Source organism: Epinephelus lanceolatus, chromosome 5 (assembly GCF_041903045.1).
Source record: "Epinephelus lanceolatus isolate andai-2023 chromosome 5, ASM4190304v1, whole genome shotgun sequence".
NCBI classification, from domain to species: Eukaryota; Metazoa; Chordata; class Actinopteri; order Perciformes; family Serranidae; genus Epinephelus; species Epinephelus lanceolatus.
The window spans coordinates 19,021,206-19,047,268 of NC_135738.1; the positions used below are offsets into that span (position 1 = coordinate 19,021,206).

General features: G+C 42.1%; 1 protein-coding gene across 15 annotated transcripts in view; it reads right to left on the reverse strand.

The window, feature by feature from the left end:
* Positions 1–4,338: 4,338 nt before the first annotated feature.
* Positions 4,339–26,063, reverse strand: part of tjp1b (tight junction protein 1b) — a 72,907-nt gene continuing 51,182 nt past the window's right edge. For 7 of the 15 annotated variants that reach the window (XM_033635849.2, XM_033635851.2, XM_078167823.1 and 4 more), the window contains 20 exons: positions 22,574–22,707; positions 21,201–21,306; positions 20,740–20,890; positions 19,502–19,610; positions 19,190–19,409; positions 18,747–18,931; positions 18,557–18,652; positions 18,363–18,445; positions 18,053–18,263; positions 17,853–17,953; positions 17,402–17,752; positions 16,833–17,063; positions 14,901–15,749; positions 13,052–13,143; positions 10,988–11,203; positions 10,747–10,883; positions 8,452–8,923; positions 8,045–8,262; positions 7,314–7,457; positions 4,339–4,935 (listed from right to left, as the gene is read on the reverse strand). In XM_033635849.2, the coding sequence (XP_033491740.2) occupies positions 4,841–4,935; positions 7,314–7,457; positions 8,045–8,262; positions 8,452–8,923; positions 10,747–10,883; positions 10,988–11,203; positions 13,052–13,143; positions 14,901–15,749; positions 16,833–17,063; positions 17,402–17,752; positions 17,853–17,953; positions 18,053–18,263; positions 18,363–18,445; positions 18,557–18,652; positions 18,747–18,931; positions 19,190–19,409; positions 19,502–19,610; positions 20,740–20,890; positions 21,201–21,306; positions 22,574–22,707 (4,201 nt within the window). In that variant the 3' untranslated portion in view covers positions 4,339–4,840. The remainder of the gene's footprint in view (positions 4,936–7,313; positions 7,458–8,044; positions 8,263–8,451; positions 8,924–10,746; positions 10,884–10,987; positions 11,204–13,051; positions 13,144–14,900; positions 15,750–16,832; positions 17,064–17,401; positions 17,753–17,852; positions 17,954–18,052; positions 18,264–18,362; positions 18,446–18,556; positions 18,653–18,746; positions 18,932–19,189; positions 19,410–19,501; positions 19,611–20,739; positions 20,891–21,200; positions 21,307–22,573; positions 22,708–26,063) is intronic. The other 8 variants (XM_078167818.1, XM_078167817.1, XM_078167825.1 and 5 more) reach the window with 6 other exon arrangements.

The following is a 26,063-nucleotide window of genomic DNA, read 5'->3' on the forward strand; positions in this document are numbered from 1 at the left end:
CCCCGACTCTGAATTTATGACCGACCAGATAAAAAGTATTTTTAAAAAGTTAAATGTCAGACCAAAAAACGAACTTTAGATATCAAACTTTAAAGACCCCCTCATGTCACACATTGGTACAACCTGCTGTGTTTATCAGTGAACCTTTGGACTGATGTTACATACAGCCAGTCTGTGCATTATCAGCTTGTGTGCACTAACATCAGATACTGCTGGACTGCAGCTTTATCATGTCACAGAAGCGACGCAGTGTTTGGGTCTTTAGGTTGTTCTCCCCCCCAGTTTATCTGCTGTTCATCTACAAGCCTCCGTCATGTTCTCTTGCAGCCGTGTTTGTGGACAGAGCGACTCTCTGACTCGAGAGGCGAGGTGATTGACCCACACAAGCCCCGACATGAACTGATACTCAGTCTTTGTCACAAGCTCAGTCACATGGAAGAAAAAATGTTGAAATAAGCTGGTTTCATTAAGACGAGAAAGAGAAAGTTAAGACATTTTAATGTGATTTGAACTGTTTTTCTTGTTACTTCCCTTAAAAGTTTGGCTTTTCATAACCAGGCTGACAGCCAAAAAGTCCCCTCATGAGTGTGATGTGTTAACTTGAAACCTCCAGTATTAACTTACTGAGAATGGACTTATTACTGAAGCAGCATACATCTTATATCTAGTAACTTTAAAAAAAAAAGGAAAAAATATTTTCATATTCACAGACTTTAGATTTAGAGGTAGGTGTAGGTGTAGATGTGATTTTAAGATTTTCTGACCATGTATGTGATTTTTGTTGTTGTTGCAAAACCACATAAAACACAGGATTTAAAGCAGAGTAGCTTAATGCACTCAGTTGCCAGTTTATTAGGTACACCTAGCTTAAAGTTAGGCAGTCTAATGCTAAAGTCCTGCACTTTGACTTGATTTCCTCCTTCTTAAAACGTGAAGAAGGCAATGAACATCAAAAGAAGAAGTGAGCCCAAAATTAGCAAGAAATTAGTAAAAAAGAAAATTAAAAACAAGTAAATCAGTTTAAAAAAAGAAGAAAAAAAATAAACAAATAAAAAATGACCTGCAAAGAGTGCTTAAAAAAATATAATTCTGTAACATAATTTTATAATAATCATAAATATAGTTTTCTAAATCTTTTTTTTCAGCTCCTGGGACACTTCTTACCAAGTTGCTCAGTGCCCTCTTCCCCATATTTTTGAAAGAAATTGCACCAAATTTTTGCCCTTTTTTTGGCCTTTGATGGGCTGGGTGGGGTGAGGTAGCATGTGGTGGGTGGCTGCAGGCTGGAATTGAGCCTGTGGCTGCTGCAGCTATATATGTATATATAGTATATGGGGCATCTGCTCTACTCCCTGAGCCACTTGGCGCCCCAAAATGGCACCAATTTGCTCAAGGTTCAAAGGTTTAAATACTTGCAAAAGGCATCTGTTGGTCCAGGTTACAAAGGGTTAATCGTGCTCTCATGAAGGTTATAATGTTGAGTTTTTTGTCCTAAGTCTTTTAGAGGTGTTGATTCAACTGTGTGTTGATTTAGGAGGCCGCAGTTTGTGATGCTGTTGAATTGTAGTGCTTTATGACAGGTGTTTCTATTATTTTGTCCATCCTTTTATATCAGTGTCAGCGTAATGTAATACAGTTCAACAGCACCATGAACTTTATCCTCCAAAATGACCATGTAGTTGGATTGACCTCTCTAAAACATGTCCGTGAGGGTTCTCAGTCACCCAGGTCATGATAATCATTGGTGCTATATCGTAGGCAGCTGGACTCTTGAAGACGCTTCACCTCTCATCCAAGAAGCTTCTTCAGTTCTAACGGTCTGGTGCGGAGTTGCAGGCTTTAAAGTCTGTGTGGGTGTGTGAACCCTTACAGAGTTGTTAAGGTCACCTGTGAGTGTTGACCCACCTGGCCATCATGTGTGCTGTTAGGGTTAAATGGGACCAGGTGTGAATGGGTGGTAAGTCGTCTCGGGATGGATCCCGAGACTGCATTGTAGGTGGGTGATAAGTGGTGTCGTAGACCACCTCCCCTCGCTCTCTTTCAACACAGGTCCCTCTTGAGATGGAATCACACCGGCCACAACGCAGGTCTGCGACTTAAAGCAGATGTGAGCCAGGGGCGTAAAGTGTAGGGACCCTTCTCTACTCCCATCCTCCTTGCTCAGACCACGCTCATCTTCTCCTTCATTTCAATCTCAGCTAAACATCTGTAAGGTTTCGTGACTGTCTCTCACAGGTGTGACGCTATCCCTGTGACAAAAGCGATTCCCCATAGTTGTACAGGCTGATGTGAACCACTGCCAGGCCTTTTTTTGACTGCCAAAATAACGCCATATAGCTATTAGTGTTTCCCCTGTGCTCACTCTGGAATTTCATTCATTCTTCTTTATCCGTGACTTACAGCTGCACACTGCCATGAGTCCACTTACAAGCAAAGTGTCTGTGGTTAGTTCGCACGTCTTACTAACAGTAGGACAGTTGTGTGTCTGTTATCTAAACTGCTGAAGTCAGTTGAACTGGTGAGGCAATGATAATGTCTTTGGGACTGGTTACACTGGCTTCTGTGGTAGTTCCCTTTACAGTGGGTGTTTCCAGGATGGCATTCTGTCATGATGACATACACACACATGAAAACACTACCAGCCTTACTGTTGTAGCTGAATGTTTTAACTTTCATAAAAGTCTGTAGGATTTATCTCAGCACTGTCAGCTAGGTGTACCTAATAAATTGGCCACTGAGTGTTCTGTCATTAAACATGTCTGTTTAGAGAAAAGGGAACTTATTTCTGATTTAAAAACAGACGGTGAACCAGAAACAACAGCAGGAAATTCATTTTTAAGGAACATAAATGCTGTTGTGGTTACAAACTAACGGGATGCACGCCACTGACTCCATTAATCTTTAAACGATGACTGTCAGCGCTGGATTTATATCAGCATACGCAGAAAAGTCCACCTGATGACTCGGTTCACTGAGTTTACATGTGGAATAAATTGGGAAGCAGCGTCGCACACTGCTAATACAATCGCCAACTTCACAAACCACAAAGGACTCCTCTGAGCCGTTTGGCGGAGAAACAGCCTGGGTGTGGCAATGTGTAAAACATCTGGAAGTTTAGATCAACACAACACACTGATACGAGCAGCAGTTACTTTAAAAATGAATTTATTTATTAATACAGTGGTATACTTAGAAATGTGTCGCAAAGGAAAAAAAAAAGAAGTTGAACCGAAGAGAAATCAAAATAAATAAAAATAATGTCAGCCACACGGGAAAATAAACTAGTGTTGGGTTGAAGCAGTGTTATCATATCAAAAGAAAATAGTACTGATGTGCCATAATAAATTGTCTATTAGTACAAAAATACATTTCAGGGCACACAATACAGCATCCAGTATCACAAATAAAGGAAGGGACCACTCTTCACAGCAGACCCCCTCAAGTACATCTTTTAAAATCATTTAAACCAAGCACTTCTCTAGTTTGTAAATAAGAATAAAAAGTTTTTCTGACTGTTAAAAATGCCTTAAGTAGAGTGTGTGTGTATATGTTGGTAGAAAAGTCAGACTTATTACTGCTTATGTCAGTTCCAAGGCTCAGGGGTATAACCAGAATACAAACATAACCAATGTAACCGCTTTCTCTTTTTTAACAAATGTTTTCTCTTTTATACAAAATAACAAAGATGTACAAAAGTTAATTTACAGAGAACCAAGGCCATATACTAGCAATATGTACAGCCACAATTTAAACATCTTCTAGCTTTTTGTATTTCCTCAGACTTCATATGCATAGCAGTAAAAGAAAGCATACCTTTTCATCAGCCTCGATTATTCTCGTGTGCTAAAATCCAAGTTCACTGTTTATGAGAAAATGCAGAGACAACTTTTTCTTTCCGTCGTGATCGCTATAACTGAAGGATCCGATGTTTTTAAAGTTTCACTGAAAAGTTAATATGCAGATAAGGCATCACTGCTTGCAGTGTACGATGGGATTTTCATGTGTTGAACTTAGTAGTAGCAGGCTTCTGGACCTGAGTCATAGCACATGCATAGATCTCTAGACAGCAGGAGTTGTAAAATCAAGTCAGTATATTTATCTACGGTAAAACATTGCTACAAAACATCAGTTTTAAACAGAGTGAGCCCCGTCGCAACAGACGGGCGTCTGATACTAATACTTAACCTTCATTCTTATTATTATTTTTTCATCTCTCTTCCTTCGTGAGTCAGGCTCGGCATTTCTCAAGTCCTCAGAGATCCTTCATGAGTGAAACGCATGACCACAGGACTCACAAACAAAAGTTTTGCATATACCAACTTTGCTGTTTGTGAGTGTTTTATTTTTTTTTATATTATTTTGTTTTTTTTACAGTACGCAAAAATCCCATTGCAATATTAAATGAGTTTCCAAAATTCTCCTTTTTTTTTATGTTTCTCTCGCACCGCTCTGACCTTTTACAAAATTAGCTAAAAATGTCAAAATGAGATTATTCAGTCTGTGGCACTGGTCATGCATTCCAACTTCAGTTCCTTTTGTTTAAATAACTTGTTTTAATCTTTATTTTTTGCAAGCCTTGAAAGCACCGAAAAAAAATGAAAGAAAAGAACAAGAGTACAGCGTGTGGGGATGCTGGACTCCTCCAACTCTCCTTGTGTGTGTGGGGTTTTTTTTTTTTTGTTGTTGTTTTTTTTATTTTTGGGCACAGTAAACAACGTGAGAGTGTCAGGTTCATACTTCATCGAGCAGTGTGCGCCCCGTCGCGGCGGTGGGAGTGCGGCAGGGGAAACTGAGGTCCCCTGATTTATCACATTCAGTAACAGGCCAGCTGTTGCCCTCTTCAGAAGTGGTCAATGAGCACAGACACACAGTTTGCACCCACCAGGTAGTTTGGGTCTCCAGGGAGAGATTTGTTCTGCCAGGTTTTGGGATCACCTGCAGGAAATAGAGACATGATGTCAGCTGCTGCAGCGTCTCCCTTCTTCTTAAGAAAAATCACAGCAGATACTTAAACCAAAAGAGATTATTCTGACATATCATCATAAATAAAACAAGTCTTAATAAGATCATGTATGACTGATGATGAGTTAATGCATAAATAAAGCAGGAAATGAATTCCCGTTGCTCAGCGTGAGTGTGTGATTAGTTCATGTATCATTTAAATCTAATGAATATAAACTCAGTTACTTCATCCATGAATTTATGTGCCACCAAATTAACTGCAATCCAGAAACAGAAAAGAGCATTTCAGACACAGGCATGTGATCGGCCTATGAAAGCACAACGCAGCTGTGTTTGGTGGTCGGAGTGGTCGGAGTCAAATAAAGGTATTCTGATTCTGATTCTGATTCTGAACATCTACATGACACAACGGTCTTTGTTTACATTTATGAGGCTGGTGGCTTGACATTGTGGCTAGATGGTTACTCTGGATTTGCGAAGGTCTGGTGAGCCACAAGCTTTTATCTTGCTGTTTTATGGTGTGACAATGCTGTGGTTGAGGTCTGGTTAGGTTTTGGCACAAAAAGCACTTTGTTAGAGAAACATCACGAAACACGGAACATGAAATCTTGTGGGAGTTTTTACAAATCTGGGGTTACCATCTAGACACAACTGTGGCTTGAGGCTGCCTAAACTGCTACTAGCTTAAGGTTACTTGAGTTGCATTCTGGGTAATGTAGGCACCAGGTATTGACAAGAAACAAGAATGTGTGGAAGAGACAGAAAATGTTATCTCTGGTTCTGCTGCATCAGAGTGCAGTGCTAAATCTGTGGAGTCTTCTTATTGCATCACACGAGATCACCTTTAAGGGCTCTTTTATTTTAAGCGTTAGCTACAGAGATGGACGGAGCCTTCTGTCTGTACTTTGCGTTCCTTTTGTCCGTATTTCTGCATGTTATCTGAAAGCTTACGGATACATACAAAACGGAGCAGTACCACCGCAGATCACGGAGGCAGAGTAGTTTAGTCTAAGTAAGATACGACCATGGAGACAACGAAGAAATTTAAATATCAAATCATGCACCTGACATGGCCTTTTTTACGTGACTACTTCCAGCTTATCTTCTGAGTAACTCTGAGTTAACATTTATTGACTGATGATTTACTAATCACGTAAACTGTAAACAGCGACCTGATCATCTTACTGTATGTCATGTGTTACTTAAGCAGATGTCCTGTGACCTTACTATAAACTGCCATCTTGACTCAGTAAATTAAAATTGCAGTCGCAGTACAGACCACATTATAAACAGGTATAAGTGAAGCTCTTTTTTTTAAATACAAAAACAGAATCATTTTCTAAAAATTCGAAGACATTGCATGCTTTCTGTAACATCATGGAACATAAGAGACCACGACAGATTTAATTCCTGGACTTAATCATGTCATCCCTGACAATGTCATGTACAGCTTTATTTTTTTACTGCTGTATTTGCATTCTTGTCAACTAAACTAAATTAAACATGATGTTGCTGTTTAAAATACTTGACTGTCATATTACACAACAGTGATGTAAAAGAGATTTAAGGTGGCAACTATCAATTGTTTTCATTACTGACTGATTAATTGTGATTAACACATTAATTGTTTATAAAAAGGTCAGAAAATAGCGAGTCACGAGTAGAGCTGCAACAACTTGTCAATGAGCTGATCGACAGAAAATTAATTACCAGCTATTCTGATCATTAAATAATTCTTTTAGTCATTTTCTATGCAAAAAAGTCAAACATTTGTGTTTTTTGTTTGATAAAACAAACCATTTGGGGGCTCTGGAAATCTGGCCATGTTTCACTATTTTTTTTTAACATTTTATTGATAAAACAATTAATTGAGAAAATAACAGGCAGATTAATCAATAAGAAGAATAATAGTTAGTGTCAGCTGTGGTCACAAGTCACTTAAAATTGCCTGTTTTTTCCAATCAGCAGTAAAAAAACTGAAGGACTTTAAGTTTACTGTCATAGAAGACTAAGAAAAGTATTAACAATGCATTTTTACTTGAAAAGGGTCTTAATTAGTTCTTCAAATAGGTGACATTGTTCTATGAACTGCCTCAAACCACTGCACTGTAGTGTTTTTCCACTGTAACTGTATGGAAGCACATGATTTGAATAAACAAGGCTCCTCAGTTCAAATTAAGCATGACAATAAGGAAACAACTAAAATCTCCAAACAGCACATGCATGAAGAGGAAGTGAGGAGAATATGGAGACCAGATGAAATGATTAAAATGAGTCAGACACCAAAGAAACTCTCCTCTCTAATCACTAAAGCCAGCCCAAAGACCCCAGAAGGACAGAGGACAGCGTACCCGACGAGGAGTCGGAGGATTTTAGAGCAAAAGACCAACCATCAGGGGTCATAGACGCACAGTGAGGTAAGCGCAGCTCCACGGGCTTCTGGAACTTGAGTCCATGCGGGCCACACATCACCAGCGGACTTAGCAGCGTTTCTCCTGTGCGGACACAACAACAACATTTAAATTCCACAATTTAAACATGCAGGAGTTAATCAGCATGAGGGGTTATTTATTACCCAATCAGGAGGCAGAGCAGAGTCTGTTGCCAGGCCTTCATGGTGAATGAGAATTAACTGTTAACTGACTCGCCAGGTTAATTAAATTACCGCACTCCCCTGGTGCTTAATGTAAATTAAGAAATATTCTAATTATAACTGCTGGCATGGATGTTACTTCATTTAAGAGCATATTTCTAACTACATAACTGTTTCCCTGAAATCAGCTGTTTATTTAGTCCCATCTCTTTAGGGCTTTTGTTTTCTCATAAAGTAGCGACGTTATTTGCTTTTGTCTTATAGTACAACAGCATCAGTTGGAAGTGTAAATTGTAGTTAGTCACAAATGCAAAAAAATATTACAAAATGTAGGCATCAAAAATTCAACTATCCAAAAAAGAGACTGGTAAAACATCCTGATGGAGCAGTTCATTAAAAAAACTCAAGTACTTGACTATTTTTCCTCTCAGACGCAGTACCTGTTTGTTCCTTGACACATTCAGGATATAAAGAATCTCAAGGACTGACCTTTCTCCTTGTCGAGGGGGGGCAGGATACTGTTGTCCCGGCACACCTTGAAGTAAATCTCCTGCTCCACGCTCTCGGGGATGGCACCCTGTGGGATGATGATGCTGACGCCCGTCTCAATGGAGCTCAGGACTCCTCCGTTACAGTTGAAGATCCCCCGAGCAGTTGCCACCACCGTGTGTCCTTCGTCTTCGTCATCATCGTCCAGCGTGCTGGGGCTGAGGGACGGAGGCGCAGAAGTCAGCATCATCAGTCAAAACATCGCAGGCAGAGAGTAATGCTCAGCAGAGGACACGAGAACAAATCCCTGTGAACAAACACGTCTCTTTCTGTCTTTCAGCAGCACAGTGGTTACCCTCAGAGAACTTCCTGTCGCTACTGGATGTAATAATTTATGAGTTTCTCACCTTACAGGGATGGCCTTGGGGATGGCGTTGATGTTATTGTGCTGGTATTTGGGCCTGTTGTCCATAGTGCGCGTGAAGGTGTCCAGGCCACTGTCGTGGTCCAGGGGCTGTGGCGACAGCTGAGGCTTCCCACCGCTGTTGCTCACCACACTGGGCTTGCCGAGCAGGTCCGTCTTCACCTGTGTGTCGTTGGGCAGCAGATTGTGGTTGAACTTGGGGCTCTCAAACTTGCGCTCAAAGGGCCGGGCTGAGCTGGTGTACGGCTTGGGGACGTAGCGGTTATAGCTAGTTGGAGCGGGAACGCCCAGCGTCTTTGGGGGTGCTGTTTCAGTGCCGTTGACGGGGGATTTGTCGGGAACGCCCCTCGGGGGCAGGTAGCCAACTGGTGTGGGTTCGTCTCTGCTGGCCGGCCTGAGAGCTGGCAGCTCGGGTTTAGGATTGGGTGAACTCAACGGCTCGGGTATGGAGTTCCCTGGAAACGTATGAGGGAAGATACAATCAGTTAAATACAGTCTTTGTCAAACTATTTTATCCTCACACTTTATTTGGGTAAGGCTTTCATTGCATTTACATTCAGCACAATAAAACTGTATTTTTAGATTGACACTATGTAAACTAGGGTTGCAACTGATAATTATTTGATGATTATTTTATGATCATTATTTTTTATGAATCCAACAGTTATTTTCCCAGTTAATCAAGTAATTATTTGGTTTATAAAATGTCATAAAATAGTGAAACATGTCCATCACAATTTCCTAAAGCCCAAGATGACGGTCTAACAGTACAAAACTCTGTGCTATTCACTTTACAGTGATATGACACAGACAAAAGCAGCAAATCCTCACACTGAAGAGGCTGGGACCATAGAGTGTTTGACCATTAAAAAAATTTAAAGATTCGTTTTTTTGCCTTTATTTCACAGGACAGCTTCAGAGAGAAGGGAGGAGATAGAGAGAGGGGACGACGTGCTGCAGGTTAGAACTGAACCCTTGGCCGCTGCAGCAAGGACACAGCCTTAGTACATGAGGCACCTGCTTGACAAGGTCAGCAAGTGGGCACCCTTTGTTTGACAATTTAGCTGACGAAATGTAGTGATCCCTTAATTATCAGAACAGCTGCAGACCAATTATCTATCAACTGAATTATCGATTGACTAGATGTTTCAGCTCTAATATACGTAACAACAGAGCTGAAACAACTAGTTGATGAACTTGTTAACTGATAGAATATCAATCTTCAATTATTTTGATCGGCGATTAATCGTAAAGTTATTTTTCAAGCAAAAATGGCAACATTTCTTAGTTCTGCTGCATTTATTCATCTTATGTGACGGTAAACTGAATATCTTTGGGTTTGTATAGATGCTCAGTCGTATGAAGCAATTTAAAGGTGTCACCAAGCTTTAGAAATCTTTTTTTGAAGAACACTGTGTTGACTCAGGAACTTGACTAAGAATTTATGAAGTCAAATTTGATTTGTCAAGTCTTGTCTACTGTCGAATGTGAGCTGAATCTTTTTTTCTCTCCCTCAACTCATATTTTCATCTGCAACATTATTTTTTTTGGACATGGTATAAGAGTTTATTTTATAATAAGATGTGTTCCATCCAGGGCTGTTTATTGTGTTTCCCAAGTGGGTGTGTAGGTTTGTGTATGTACATGTATGCGTGAATGTGCAACAGTGGCGCTGTCCTCAGTACTGAAAGGCAGTGGACGATATCACAAGGTAGACAGAAAGACAGACAGAACACGTCACTTAGTTCTGTCCCTTCTTGCTTTCTGTGGTTGTAAGTGAAACTTTTGACTTTCTCTTAGAGAGAGAAATGCAAGCCGCACACAGCAGTTCATACGTGCCTCTCCCTGCTAAATTGTTACAGCGCTTACTAGTGCTATGTTCTTTTGTGTGTACACCAAAATAGACTATATATCATGATTTTTTGAGGAAAAACAAGCAATTCTATGTAAAATCATACATTCAGCACTCCCACACAGCCTGAATGGAATAATGCTTTGTTTCATAACCACATTGTCAGACACAACTCTGATTCGACTTGAGATTGGCAGTCCAGCCAGGCTCCTTAGATCGAATCATCAACTATTCCGGGTCATTTCTAGTATAAACCCAAAAATAAATCAATCAGTTGACAAATAAATGAGTAGAATTGATAATAAAAATACTCCTTAGTTGCAGCCCTGAACAATGGAAGTGATTCATCTCTGTACCTCTACAATTTTTTATGTTCAGTAGATAAGTTAATTTTGAGAATCGTGTAAGAGAAGTTTTATAGCTTACCGTCACCAGGGCTGAGCTTGGGCAGTGTGTTGGGTGGGATGGCGGACGTGGGGGGGCCGTACTGTGATGACGGGCTGATTTGGGGCAGGGGTTCATATCTTTTCTCCACTGGACTCACCTTCTCCACAGACTCAACTCTGCAGCAGGTAGACAGAAACAAAAACAACAGCTATGATTCTGCACTGACTGAAGGAGTGTTGTACGTCAGCCAACAGCACTGGCGTGAGGCGTGTTGCTCTACCTGTTGTATGGGTAGGACAGTTGAGCTGGTTTGGGCAGATCGTGGAAGCGGTTGATGCCAGGACTGGGTTGGCCCATGGCCTTGCTGTCAAAGCTACGGCGATCAAAGTAGGACAACTGCTTCCTGTAGTACTCCTCATCCTCGTCTTGGTCATAGTGGTTGGAACGCACTACATCCTCCAGGGGTTTAGTGTGAGGCTTCTGTGGCTCGGGGGCCCTGCACAGGAAGCAGAGAGAAACAAGTGAAACAGCTGCAGAGGGTTACACAGCAGGATTGGCCTGAAGCCCACTGAACAACGTTTAGATAGAATACATCAAATATGTCCTGACTGTCATTTTAGTCTTGATTTTAGAAACAGTGCAGTTATTTCAAAATGAATCAATGACACATGAAAACAATCTGGACATCCTGAACAAGGTGAGGAGTGAAGGACAGCAACGAGGCTCAAAGGGAAGTGAGGTTCCTCATGAGCCTGCTAACATGCAGAACTAGCAGTGTTGAAGTTTAGTACCGGGGTCTACTTTTGAAGGAACTACAAGGTTATCTGTGTTTCCACCGCGGTCTTAAGACCCGTGACGATAACCCAAATTAGTCCGCCAATGTATAAGAGGCAACATGAGTTGGAAGGCCGACAGCAAAGCCTAACTTTACTTATAATGTTATCAAACAAGAGAAATGTCTTTGCCTTGTCCTGAAATGGTCCTAATTTGATACTAGTAGGGCTGCACAATTTATCAGATATTAATCCGGATCATGCTTTTGACCTTCCAGTAAATGAACATGATCAAATGCGATATTCACATTTAAAATTTGTGCTCTGCTCATGGAAAACTCTGCTACATATCAAATCAAGCGCTTCCTAACCTAACAACCAGCCTCCACTTTTGCAGAGCTGTCATGATGCTATGTGCACTGTGAAAAAGTTTCCTGAATTATGCGGCTCTAGACGGACAAAACAAAAATCATTCGTTCATCAACCATTATCAGTTGTTTTCAGATTTAGGGGAGAGCAAATTATATGCAAAGGTTGCATGAGACTTGTGTCTGCACCGCAAAGCAACACAACTAACCACACAAAAAAAACACCACAATCAGCAGAATGATGAACGCATGAAGGCCAAGAAGAATAACGTCGCTAATATCATCCCACTGAATCCGTCTTTGTCCAACGTCAACTCACACATCCATTAACAGTGTCTGTACATCATGTCACTGTGAGAGCTGCAAAAATAAATATTAAAAAATACAATGGTGGATATATATCCATCCAACCAACTTTTAAAGACAGACTGAAATAACCAATGTAACTGCAACATTTGGCCAAAGATAGGTGCCCAAAAAACACCTTTATTTTATTATTATTTTTGAGCACAATTTTATCTATAGCACTGAATTCAGGTGAAGATGAGCCTTATTGTTCGTTTTATTTTGTGCAAAGCTTTGTTAATAAGCATGGATGTAGCACAACATCAAAGTGAAAACAGTGCTCTGTTGATTTAAATGTGAAAGTAGAATAAAAATCTGTCTACCTACTATCAGTGATTAACCGTGATAAATAATAGTGATCTTACTATTGATCAAAATAGCAGTGATTATCATTTTGGCCAAAATCATGCAGCCCTAAATACTAGTGTACTTTTTATGAATGAAGAGCTGCATGAGTTGAAGCATCAGTGCTGTGTATTTGGCCAATCTGCAAACCAAGTTCCTGTACTTTCAGAAAATACTATTCCACCGATCAGGGACTTTATGGGGGTGAAATAATGTCCCAGGAGCTTAATTCAGACTCTGGCCCCTGTGCCCAAAACACAGTGAGCTCCTCAAAAAGATTTCTAATTCTTGGGGAAGGTTCCTGCACACAAAAAGGGCTCTGTTAGACACATCACCTTTGCCTTCTGTGTCTCTGCACACCACACCAGTCGTGTTTGCTGCACAGTGACTTTTGTCCACTAGGTGGAGCTCAAGCAACAATAAATGAACTCTAAGACGCCTTAGCAAGGATCTCAGAGTTGTCCTTCACCCACCTTCTCCGCAGCCTGGGGTGCTGTAACGAGGACTACATACCTATAGGTGGATTTCTCCTGCTCCAGGTTGCTCAGGGAATTGGCTTTGAGGACTGGGCCAGGTGCACTCACAGGTTTAGGAACATCTGCAGGCTGAAAAGCAAAGGGAGGGTGTCTCTTCAGCGCTTCTTGCATCTGATCCAGATTTTTGTTCACATGAATGGATTGCATGCACATGGATATGTAGCACTGTGCCTGGCATCTCACGGGCCAGACGATTACAAAATAGACTATCGTTTCACAAAAACAAGCTTGCACTTTCAAGTCTTGCTGTTCTGCAGTTTTCTGACTGATGCATCTGAGGTTTGGGGAAAAGATAATCAGGCCTCCGTGGAGCTTTTTTGGTTATCTCGTGCTGCTTTGAAATAATTGCATATCCAAGTACTAATTGTTAAACCTCTAATAGCTAACAAAGGCTCCCATCTGACATTCAACCTAACATGATCCCCTTTGTACCAGACACTACTATTGTATATATTTAAAGTACACATATTTAGTTTTAGTTGAGTTTCTCTTTAAGATTTTAGAACTCCTTTACTTGTGAAACAAACTTATGCTGGATGAACTGTAAAACAAGCTGGTGATCTTTTTGGGACCGTCCAAAATTAAAGTCATACTGGGAAGGGATTTATACAGAAATACCTGCCATCTTAAATATCGATTTACCACTAGACCCATTTTTTTATGTTACAGGAGCAACCCCTGATGAAACAGAGAAAGGCTTACTCGCTGCACATCCTTTATTGGTGGCAAAATAATACTAATTTTATCGTAGCTCAAACCACTGCACCCATCCTACATGAATGGCAAGATGGGTTAATGAAAGCGTAGCCTGATTAATGGAAAAATAACGGCAAAACTCCACATAAAGACAGAAAAGTTATTAAACCAACTGGCTCTTGTAATTACTTTTTAAGATGACCAATGTGATAGCGTGCTGTACCGAGTTAACTGTGACTTTTACCCAAACTAACATCTCATATTTTTGGAGACTAGTCTCTTTGTGGATGTACATGATGCCACGATTCATATTTTTTATGTTTGTTTGCCGACCGCTGAACAGTTCTTCTCTTTTTAATTTTCTGACAAAGCAGATTTTAGTTATTTATGTTTTTGTTACTTTAGTTTCCTATCTACCTCTTTGAGTGTGTGACTTGGCCCTGGAGAGAAAGAAAGTTCACATTGCCAGTCCAAATCTTTTTTGGCATATACAGATTGTATCCAGATTGACTTTTGGAAGTGTGGACAGCAAAAAATAAATACAAATCTAATCCAAACTATATCTGGAGGTGGTTTGAAATATTTTCCAATCTGAGTTCTACAGATGTGTCATAGTACGGCCCCTCTGGATGCTCAAATCGGGTTTCAAATTGTCTTTGAACACAACACAAAATGATGACGTCGAATCCAAAGTGACAGACGTGCTGAGCAGGTTCATGGTGCTTCGAGCGTAGCATTAAAAAACAACATGAGGAACAACAGACGGTGGACAGATACCAAAATACACTGAGTGGAGGGTGAAAAGATGGACCTCTATTTCTCAATGAAAAGCCTCATCTCCAGCATTGCCTACATTGTTACCACAGCAACCCATGCAGATAGGATGGTGATGTCTGGACACACAAATCTGTTCTGATGACTTGTAAATAACAGTCTGTCTTAACGATCTGATTTAAGAAACAAATCTGATTTGCCTTCAGTCTGAACGTAGCCTCATTACGGTATCTTTCTGTGTTAGCCATGTTTAGAACTGTGATGAAATTACTTTAGAGCTCAAGATGTAGAGTTGTCAGCACACTCACACCCATAGAATACATGGCCTATGTTTAACACCTCTCTGAGGAACTTACCCTGACTGCTGATTCTCCTCCTTCTTTCGCCCTGTCCATAGAAACAGACCGTTTATTCTCAAACATCTTGACTCTGTTCAGCACCGACTGTGGTTTCATGGCCGGGTCCTCATCCAGGTCTTCCCGTGGCGGAGGAGGGAGGGGTTTGGAGCCTGGAGTGATCGCTGGCTCACCTGGAGAGGGCAGGGTCTCTGGTTTGGGAGGGGGAATTGTGGGTTCGGAGTTCATCATAGGGTCATGCATCCCAGGCTTAAAGCCCCGGTTTGGAGGCCCAGGAATGAAGGTGGGCCTCAGACCAGAGTCACTGTAATACTGCTTTGGGGGCTCCGGCGATCGAGGTGAATTAATGGGGAAGCCGTGAGGTTCTGCCTCATATGGGGAGCGGGCATCATAGCCAGCTGGGGGCGGGGGTGGGGGCTCATCATAGCGAACGGGCCCAGGTTTACTGAGGCGTCGTCTGCCATCGTAGGGGGCCTCATCGTAGCGTGGCTGAGGGGGGCTGTAGTCCCTCCCTGGTCCGTCGTCGTAGGGGGACCGGGGGTTGTAGCCCATGGGTTGCTGGTGGCCCGGCTGGTACCCTGCGGGCTGGGAGGACGAGGTCTGCTGGTCATAGGGGGGCCACTGTTCGTTGTAATGAGGCACACGGTTGTCGTAGTGCAGGTGAGAGTCAGTGTTGTGAGGCTTTGGTTCTGTGTAGCCGCCTCCATCGTATCCGTAAGGCGGGTGGTCGTATTCGCGGTATGGCTGTTTGTCCTGGTACGGCGGCTGGTGACTGTAGCTCAAAGACTGCTTCAGGCCATGGTTGATTCGCACAGGGTCCTCCATATTGTACAGATCTTTCTTGTACATCTGTAAAGAAACAACACTAAATGAATACATCCATTACATCATCATCAGTTTGAGTTTAAAACACTCACCATGTTGGAGGACAGAGAGCAGTCAGGGGAAAATGCTTTCCCAACACCAGATTTATAATAATGTCAAGATTAAATTCAATACTGGGATATGAACTGAAACCTTGAGGAACTAAACATGTGTAACATTAACCAAATCATTATAAAATAAATCCATCTGCTATTTAATTAAACAAACATCAATTCAAAGTGCATTTAAACAAGCAAACCTTTGTCTATTATTCAAGAACAGTTCTGAATGCCTGTTTGACAAGATGCCTCTCAAGAATGATAATAATCCATATGGACACGACTGGGATTTACACATTAACGCATTTCATAAATAATGAACTAACAAGCAATTTGCACATTTCTGAAAGGCCTCATTTCAAACATATGATGTGTAGCCTGTAGACAGCAAATATAGTTACAGTACTTCCTATGGAAGAAGGTTGATTTGTTGGCATCTACTCAGAACAAAACTACTCAACAGAAGACACAATGCAGTGTGCTGATGTCAGTTTGGTTTTCCATAGGGAGAATTGCTTGATGGGAATCATTACCAAAGAGTACTGTCTGCAGGTTAGCTTTCATCATGCAACCAACATTCAGTTTGCATCTAATGCAACGTCAAACTACTGGCACTACAACAGACGACACATCTACCACTACGATGCCACTGTAAGTGCTACTATCGTTCATCTACAGAAGAGAGTTAAAGCTGAAAGGAACCCAAAAACATTAGGAGCCATGCAAAGGAAGTAAGAGGCAACAGTTAGGGCTGGTTGTGGATGTCTTCACCCTGGTCAAAGACTCAGATGTACCAGTCCTTCTGGTCTCCCAGCCCACTGTGGTGCATGTGGACTTGTCTGTCGCACATTTTCTCTGGGAGCCAGAGGCACACAGTGGGCTCAGTGAGTCACACAGTGTGGGCATGTCATGCAGAGAGCGAGTGGAAAGCATGTGCGAGAAGACAGGCAGTTAAAACAGCAGGCTGGGGCCCAGGCCCGGTCCGAGTGGCTGGTGAAACAGCGGGTACCTTTGGTTCTGGACCAGGCGGTCCAGACGGGTGGGGTTCATGTGGTGGTGGTGGGGGCTGAATAAGCTCAGGGGCAGGGCTGGGGCTGCTAAGTGAGTCAGCCTGAGGAGCTGCGGCTGCAGCAGGCGGCTCCTCTAGGTGCATACCCTCAAGCTGTACAGGCTGCTCAACAGCAGGGGGCGCTACCACCGGCGGAGGCAACGAGGGCATGGGCAGTGCAGCCTCATCTTGCTGTGAAGTATTGTTAAGAGACATTTATAACACAGCCTGCCAAGGGCACACAAAGTACAGCTCACCCCAACACCATGATCTTCTTCCTTACACTGAATAACTTTTACACCAGCCACAGAATGCACTTGCAAAAAATGTGGTTAGAATAGATAACGTACCAGTAGCTTCTAAGACATGTTTATTACTTAGCAAAGGGCATTTAACCTTAACACACGTCAAGACACAACACTGAAGACAAAGGCGCTATTCCTCAGCTCTGCAGTACTTTTAGTCATACATCCATCTCTAACGGGTGCAGCCTGCAGCGGCCTGCCTGCAGAGCTACATGTGAACTTTACCTGTTGCGGAGCGGCCATCTTGAACCCAGCAGGGTCTATGCGACTGGCTGGGTCCGGCTGCACAGGGTGCTGGTATCCAGGGTAACCAGGGGTGTCCTGAATTACAGGTGGGTCTTCTCGCACAGGCTCGGAGGAGCGGGTGATGGCGGGCTCCGTGGGCAGACCCACCTCGTCGTTCAACGTCTCGTCCAGTTCCTGGTCTGTGTACGCTCCACCCTCCGTGTCTGTGTCCTCGTAGTCAGAAGTGTGGCGGCTGTCCGTGCTGTACATGGAGTATTCGCTACCTGGCGCAGACAGGTAGGACAGACGGTCGTCGTGGATGTCCAAGTCATCCTCAGTAGTGCCATCCGCCTGAGCAGAGCAGAAAAATGATCATCTCATGTGTCGCTCAGTCAGACAGGAATCAAAAAACTAATGTTCGGTGAAATGAAATAACAAAGCTGTCTCTCACCTTGCCCTCTGACACCCACACCAACTGGTTCTGCTGCTGCTGGATTGTTTCTTTCAGAGCTCCGTACCAGCCGTCATTCATGTTGTTCAGGTTAATGGTGGCTAAAAGACATTATTATTGGTTCACAATCACTTCATCAAGACTAAAACATGTAAGAGATGATATACATTTTAAATTAACTACACTCTCTGCACACTCACTGGTGAACAGGTGGTGATTATTCTTCCTCAGTTTGATGGCTCTCTCATAGAGCTTCCTGGCGCTCTTCCTGGACTCTGGACACAGTCTGGTCCTCATGTTCTTCACACCCTGCTTATTATCGGGATTTAGGAAGACTACAATCGGGTACCACTGAGCATAGTTCAGCCTGTCCACAGCGTTCGGGGTGATGTCCAGGACAGCATGTTTGTCCTTCATGAGATAAAGACAGGAAAGAGGAGGGATGAAAAATATATCAACGATAAAATAAACCTTCACTGCTGTTTATGTGATGCAAGGAGGCGTGCTCACTCTGTCAATGATCTGCTTGATGGTGTGAAGACGAATGATTCCTGAACTTCGCTGGTCTGTTCCTGCATCTCTCGGTTCACTCTCTGGAAACAAGGTTAGAGGGATTCATAAAGAAAGCAATTTTGAGTACTAAAATGTTTATTGCCAGTTGTTTTATATGATATATTAGAGCAGTATAATGCATACAAACATACTTGCAAGCTCAAAAAGATCCGGCTCTTCTCTGGCGAGTTTTTCTCGAGCAACATCAGCGATCGGCCCAAATATCACCACAGGTCTCAGGAAACCAGCTGCACAATAAAAAATATAAATATTAACATATTTAGAAAGCAGCTTCAGTCTCATTTCGACATACAGGCTCGCAGACACGGTCAGACTCCTTACCCTCTCTCAGCACAACTCTTTCATAAGCTGGGAACTTTGTTTGCACCGGCTGGGAGGAGAGGTCCTCTCTGCTCTTCCTTAGGTTCCTCTTTGAGCTGCGAAGACCACGAAACCTCCAGAAGTCAGCCCTGTCGCCCCCTGCTGTTTTGGGGAGAGTGTATTGCACGCTGGACAGCTGCTCCGCTCTGTTGACAAATGGCAGAAAGGCAGAGACGGTTCTTAATTTAAAACAAGTTAATGGATGTGTCATAAATTTGGCGCTGCTAACCACAACACTGGCAATACCTAAGGACACTACATGGCAATGATATTCATAACAAATTTGATATAAAAGGACAAATGACTGTCCACTGTTGTGGCAAACATTTATCCAACATGTCTGTCTTTGAGATTACGTAAGATTCAAGCCAAGCAAACACACACGTCTGTCTGGATGCCGTCACCTGTTTTTGTTGGGGATGATGCCCCTCTCCACCTCTTGGTGGTTCTTGCCGATGCGAATAGCCAGCCAGGAGCCCAGCTTCCCGTTGTAGAGGGTGTCCACCACACGGAACACCTCGCCCTTGTTAAAGCTTAACCCGTACGGAGATTCCTTCTCATACTCAAAGTGTGTCCGGATGTAGAATGAGTCACCGACATCCGACTCCACGATCCTCCGATACACTGAACAGCGAAGAGAGTGAGTCAGAAACATCGAGCATATGCGACCAACAGAAAGTAATCTCTTGTCTCCTCTCCTTACTCACTTCACTTACCATCTTTCTTCTTCTGGGCCAGAATGGTGACCTCTTCACCCTTAGGAAGGTCAAGGAGGAACAGCACCGCCTCCTCTCGGATTATGTTTGCAAAATCTACATTATTTACCTGGAAGTGGGGATTTGGGAACACAAAGGTTACTGTTTTACGCTCTCCACAGAATAACATCACTGTTGTCAAGTACTTTTAAGTTTAAGTTAAAGGTATACTATGCAGGGTTTTCCTAAAAAAAAAAAAAAACAATGTATAGACTCATACAAACGTAATCCCTCTCAATCATCATGACCCACTAGGAGTGTGTGGTGGTGTATTTATCTGCAGAGACTCTGTCTTCTGTCTGTATTTTCTTATTATCTTGCTGTAATCGGGATGGTCCTGGTCACATTACACTGGTGAGGTGGAGGACTTTATAAAAAGTTGGGGATCATGTAGTACAGTAGCAGCATCTGAATGGAAGCTACAAAAATTGTGGACACAGTGCCGCACTGAAGGAGGATAAAGAGTAATGCAAAGTTGGCCTGTTTGCTGTTGGACAGGTAGGTAGGTGCTGGCAGTTAGCTTGCCAAAGTATCGGCTTTCACATTACAAAAAAATGGAATATTCCTACAATGGTGCAGTAGCTTGCAGTGTAAGGATGAGGTGTTTACAAACAGTGAGTGACAATTCCTGCATGTTGTACTTCTAGGATCAGGTTTCATTGTTCATAGAGAGTGTGACAGAAAGTGTGAATCTCTATTTAGATAAAGGTTTACAAAGCTCTTCCTGCATTGCCCGGGTAACGGCAGGTTTTACTGCACTGCAAGAACTCAAGCCATTCCTCTTTAGATTTGAAGAAAGGAGGAGGAGGAGGTACAAACAGCGAGATATATGGCTTTGAGGAAATGGGACAAACACAGCAAGAGGAAACACAGTTTTTTTGTATGTGCTCCCTCGGGGCCATTGCTAAGAGACCAGCCTGGAGGTACAGGAATTTTGGAGCAGCCAGTGTGTAAAACCATGAATAAAAAAAAGGGGAAAAGCTTGAGGACGCATACCCCATAAAACATGTCTGTTTACAGACACTATCAGGTCCCATTGTTAAAACGAGGAGAAGATAAAAAGCGATCCTTTGTGACACAGAATAACAGCAAGTTTTGGGGATGTTGCAAACTCATTTTTACAACTTAAAGTCAAAAACAACTACTTGATTTCAGCTGTCAGTTTACACTCTTGCTTTGTTTAAAATTAAGTGTCGCACCCTGAGAATTTGGTCGCCCTCCTCCAGGCCCTCCTTAGCAGCTGGGCTATCCTCCAGCACTCCGGCTACGAAGATGCCCACGTCATTCCCCCCAGCCAGCCGCAGCCCCACACTCTCCCCCTTCTTGAACTTCACCAGCTTCATGCTTGGCCTGGGGATGAGAAATAAAAACAATAGTTGCACTGATTTTCTTTGACACGACACCATTTGATGCCATTTCCCTCTTTCCAATGCAAACATCAATTTATGAATAGCTGAGTGACTCTTGGATGCCAGCCAGGTTTCTCTTTTGTTCAGACTGTTATGTGAGCTTACAAAAGCAAAGATGTAAAATTGTTCGGTAGAAAGAGAGAGAAACAGTCCTACAGAACATCTGAATGCATTTCAATCGTTTTTTAAAAGACAAAAACAACCAGAGTAAACTTATTTAATGGTATGACATATTATGTTGTTGATATTACCGTAGGATGCTATCGTCATGGGCAGCACTTGGCACAGGGGCATCAGAGGGACTGACTGGCAGGTCTACATCTGGCTGTCCAGGCTGAGCATACACCGGCTTGGGCTCTGCACAAAAACACAAACTCACCTTAATAATGAAGAAAGCTGAACATGTAAAACAGCACTTGACATGTTAAAAACACAAAGGACTGCTCCCTCAAACAAAGTCACAACTTAACAGCACCAGATACATGTGTTAAACTGAGAACAATTACAATAATGAAACAACACAACTGTTCAAATCTGCACATAGACAAAGTGCTATCACACTAACACACACACTCAAGGCACAGAGTGTCCTGAGCAGGGAGGTCAAACAGAAAGGCATCATCAGAGCACTGCAGGCTGGGGAGGAACGTCAGACTCGATCAACTCATATGGTTTATTTTCACTTGGCTCCGGGCAAACTCAGCCAGGCTCAGCAGGCGTCTGGAGCTAACTTTTTGCGTAGTGTTGTTTTTAAAAAGGGCAAAAATGACTGGTTCAGACAAGATTTCATTTTACTGTCATGAAATTATTCAATGCCTGAGATGGACTGGGAAACCCACGCTAACATGATGTACTCGCTCACAGGTACAGGACACAAATTATGGGTTTACCAACACGTCTATGTGTTCACTACTGATTTACATATGTTAAGTCTTACATGTACACACAATGATCTGGTTTAATAAACTGGGTATGAATGGAAAGCTGGGACTCCTGTGGATTCAATGAGCCCAATTTTATTCACATGTGATGTTAGCGCCCATAGTAGCCATTTCATTGTAGCAAGACTGTTTTTTTAAACGGACAACACTGTATAAAATGACCTATTGTGACTTCTTGACTAAATCACAGCCGAATGAAACTTTACAAAGACAAACTACAGAACTGAACTATTCAGAGGATGTATGGCTTTTATAGGCATATTTATAATAAAGGGGTTTCTCAGTAGTTTCTAGAACACAAGTGCTTGCCATTCTTAAAGAAATCTCTCAATGTCATGTGTTTCTGATATCAAACCATGGCATGGATTTTTCTGTGATAGTCCTCAAGGTCTTGGTGACTTAATGTGGTATTTTGGAGGGATTTTTGACGATTTTAATCAGTTCTCAAAGTTTGAATAGGCACCTAAACAAAACACACTGTTTATTGCACATTTATGACTAGAACAAAATGACACACAATGCTGAGCTCCATCAAATTAATCTCCAGACTCCCAGCTTTCAGATGATGTATACCACTTCTATGTGGCAAATACTGTTGACCTGCTATCTCCCCCTAAAGGTCCCCTGTGCCCCCTAAAAAAAGACCAAAAAAACCCCCTATTATAGTAACTATTATCACTGACCTGGGAGTGGTGGGAGCTGTTTCTCTTCTCTAGCAATAGCTGCCTCCTTCGGTTTGGGCAGAGGAACCTCCTCTGGTAGCTTCGCCGGTGTTGAAGCCGGCTTCGAGATCCGTTCGTCATCACGACTTCTGTGACTGCAGACAAAAATAGATGTTTTTGTATGATTCATCTTTATAAAGGAAAACATGAGATTATAAATAGTGTATTGAGGAGATGTAGAGCTCGGAGGCAAATGAGCTTTAAGGCTACATCTTGACTACAGGCAACAACACCACTACACAACTCAACACAAACCCTGGACTGTGTGAAATGTTCTCCTGACTGCAGTGGACACGCACTGGCTCTGAGAGGAGAAACAGAGGGAAAGAACGACCCGAGTCGGAGGCATCTTAGTCTTGAAGGTCACCACTTTGTCTTTCCAGTCTTTTGTGCTCTATTTTTAGAGCAACTTATCTAAAGTGTCAGAGTGGATTCTGTCCTCCAGGTGAATTTCACTGCGTGACTCTGGCTGTGGACCAGCAAAGGTTTGACTTCCATGCCAGTTTTAAAACAGTTGGGCTGCGTAAACTGATACATGGTGACCCTGGCCAATTGCAAGTCAGTAAACGATGACAGAATTTCCCTGTGTTTTGATAAATGCTGACATTTCCGATGTGTTTGAAATCAGAGGGGAGCAGGAGTAAGCAAATGGCTCTGACTCCAGCTTCCCGGTCACATGGCTGCTCACTGGCACCACTTAACTGGAAAAATACTGTTTTATTCACAGGCGGAGTGACAAAGTAACCATGCAGGACCCTGTTTGAACTGGCTGCAGAGAAACAAACTTCTTTTTTGAGCATCCAGAGGGAGGCCCTACTTTTAACTGCCAACTTCCTGAAGTGAGAGAAAAAGGGTACAGGTTCAGATAAACAATAACATCCTGTCCCAGCATCTCCTTCCTCTTAATAAAACACCTCAATGAATTAAGTGCTCCAGTAGCCTAGATGTGTCGTAAATAAATTATTACAATACATTGTTGGTTTTGGCATCTCAACTTAAAGTGATAGTTTGGACGTTTGGAAGTGGGGTTGTAAGAGGTGTTTATCCATAGTCAGTGTATTACATGCAGTAGATGGCAGTCAGTGCAAGCCCAGTTTGGAGCTGCAAGCAGGAGGACGGGGACGGGGGCAGCAGTAAAACATTTTTAGCCACCTTAAAAAATCCGTAACAGTTCAAGTGTACACTACATTGATAATATTTTCACTGCTTTAACAGAGGCTGTTAACTATGCGCTCTTCAATGCCAGACTGTTCACAGGAGCTGTTGATCTACCACTGCCTCAATCAGTTACTTAATTAGTGTGAGTGTGTGACTTCAGTTAATCCGAACTGACCATTTTACATGCCAAAGTTTCACAATAACACAAACAAACTAACTGATCGAGGCAGCGTTAGACCAGCAACTCCTGTGTTTGGTGATGTGTGGCTTCAAGAGAGCATGGATAACTGCTTCTTCCTTATCTGCTGTGAAGATCCAGGGACAGAGGGACCTCTGAGGCAAATTGTGATTTATGATATTGTACTTTTTAGATAAAAGGGAAACTGTAATTGAATTGAAATTATCATCGGTACAGCCCTTTGAGGCATGCTTTGTGATTGGGCTATAAGGAACCTTGACTTGATGTGACAAATCTTTGGGTTGCCTTTGGGTATGAAATGTGCTGTGTACGTCAATAAAATATGTTTTGCTGCTGCCCCTGTCCACAGCTGCACATTGCCTAGCTTCCATGGCAGTGCTCCTGTCTGTTTCTCCAAACTCAGGGCATGCCGACTGACATCTACTGTAGGTAATTCACTGACTATGAATATATAACTCAAACAGCCTCACTTCAAAAGATCCAAACTATCCCTTTAATACACATAGAGCTGTGAATATTGTCCCAAAAATACCATCTATTCAACTATAACAGAGCAAAACCAAGACAGACATCCACAGATTTAAAGAAGGATCTCACAAAAGCTCAGCCACATGTAAAAGAGGAGGCAGCTGACACTGATAGTTGGTGACGGCCTTTTGTTCCTCCATTGTTGAGAGCCATATTGTCCTTGTGCCAAATTTGTGGTTTGCCCACCCAAACATTCAGGAGGCACAAGGATCCTGTGACACTTTCACTGGACTCTGTCATCTCAAGTCAAAACAAGACGTGCTGCTGAATAATTGATGCTGTATACCATCCCTTCAGCAATATTCCATCTGCTAAAAACACTGATTTTTCTGACACAATTTCTTCAAAGATGACTGCGACTTCAGTGCTGTTTGTAAACTACGACCTACTTCTCTGTTAATCTACATTAAATCTACACAGGATTTACTACCACTACTATTAGTCACTACTCATATGGTGACAAACTTACGGTATTCTCCAGCTGTTGGCGTATAAAGGGAATAAAAAGGGCAGACAAATGTCATTAAGTGAGTGTTGGAGAGACTGTACTCGCAAGTATGGTGCTTTTGCTAATGCAGTCTTCCTGTATTTGGCATATGGCATCATCTTTAAGACTTTTTCTGTTGCCACATTACATAAATTAGCAGTTTTTGAAACTGGTGTATAAACAAATGTTTTGTTCCACACACAGTAATACAGGTTGAGCACCGAGTTTTTCCACTAAGCAGAGCAGAGTTTTGACCCCAATTTTGACCACGACTGTCTCTTTTGCTTAACTGGTGACTTTTATTTTCCACGGGTCAATAAGCAGTGTGAAAGGGGAACAACTCTGGTGCTCTATTGAGTTGAAATGAAGAATTAATGAGGTACTTCCAAACAAGGTTACAGTCACAGAAGTGCTGAATGGGCTGACGGCTGGTATTAACCCAAACATAAAATCGAAAGTCCTTCACAACCAAAAACAAAGCAGGTCTGTCTTAATAAACACTGACAGAGAGGCGCACATTATGACAAAATCAGTTACAAAACAGCTTTTTTTAATATAAATACAGGGCTGAAACTAATCATTTGTGACCACTAATTAATCTGCTGATTATTTGCTTAATTAATCATCTTGTTTCAAAAAGATCACAGGATAGTAAACACCATTTCTAAAAGTCTACAGTGATGTCATCAAATTACTAACTAAAAACCCCCCAAAACAATCAAATTACTGTTGAATAAAAGAACGTACTGAGAAGTTGGAATAAGAGAATGTGCAGCATTTATGCTTAAAATGTACTTAAACTAAGGATGCACCGAAACGAAAATTTGTAGCCGAAGCCGAAGCCGAATAAAATTAAACGCTTGGCCGAATACCGATGTTTAGTTTTTCATTAGTTTTTGCAGACGAACCCCCTTTAGATTAGTGTTGTCACGGTACCAAAATTGGGACCCACGGTACGATACCAGTGAAAATATCATGGTTCTGAGTAGTATCACGATACCACAGCAAAAATGAGGCAGATGTGTCTTTTGTCATTGATAAAATGATAAATCAATTTTCTATAATACATCAATGATATT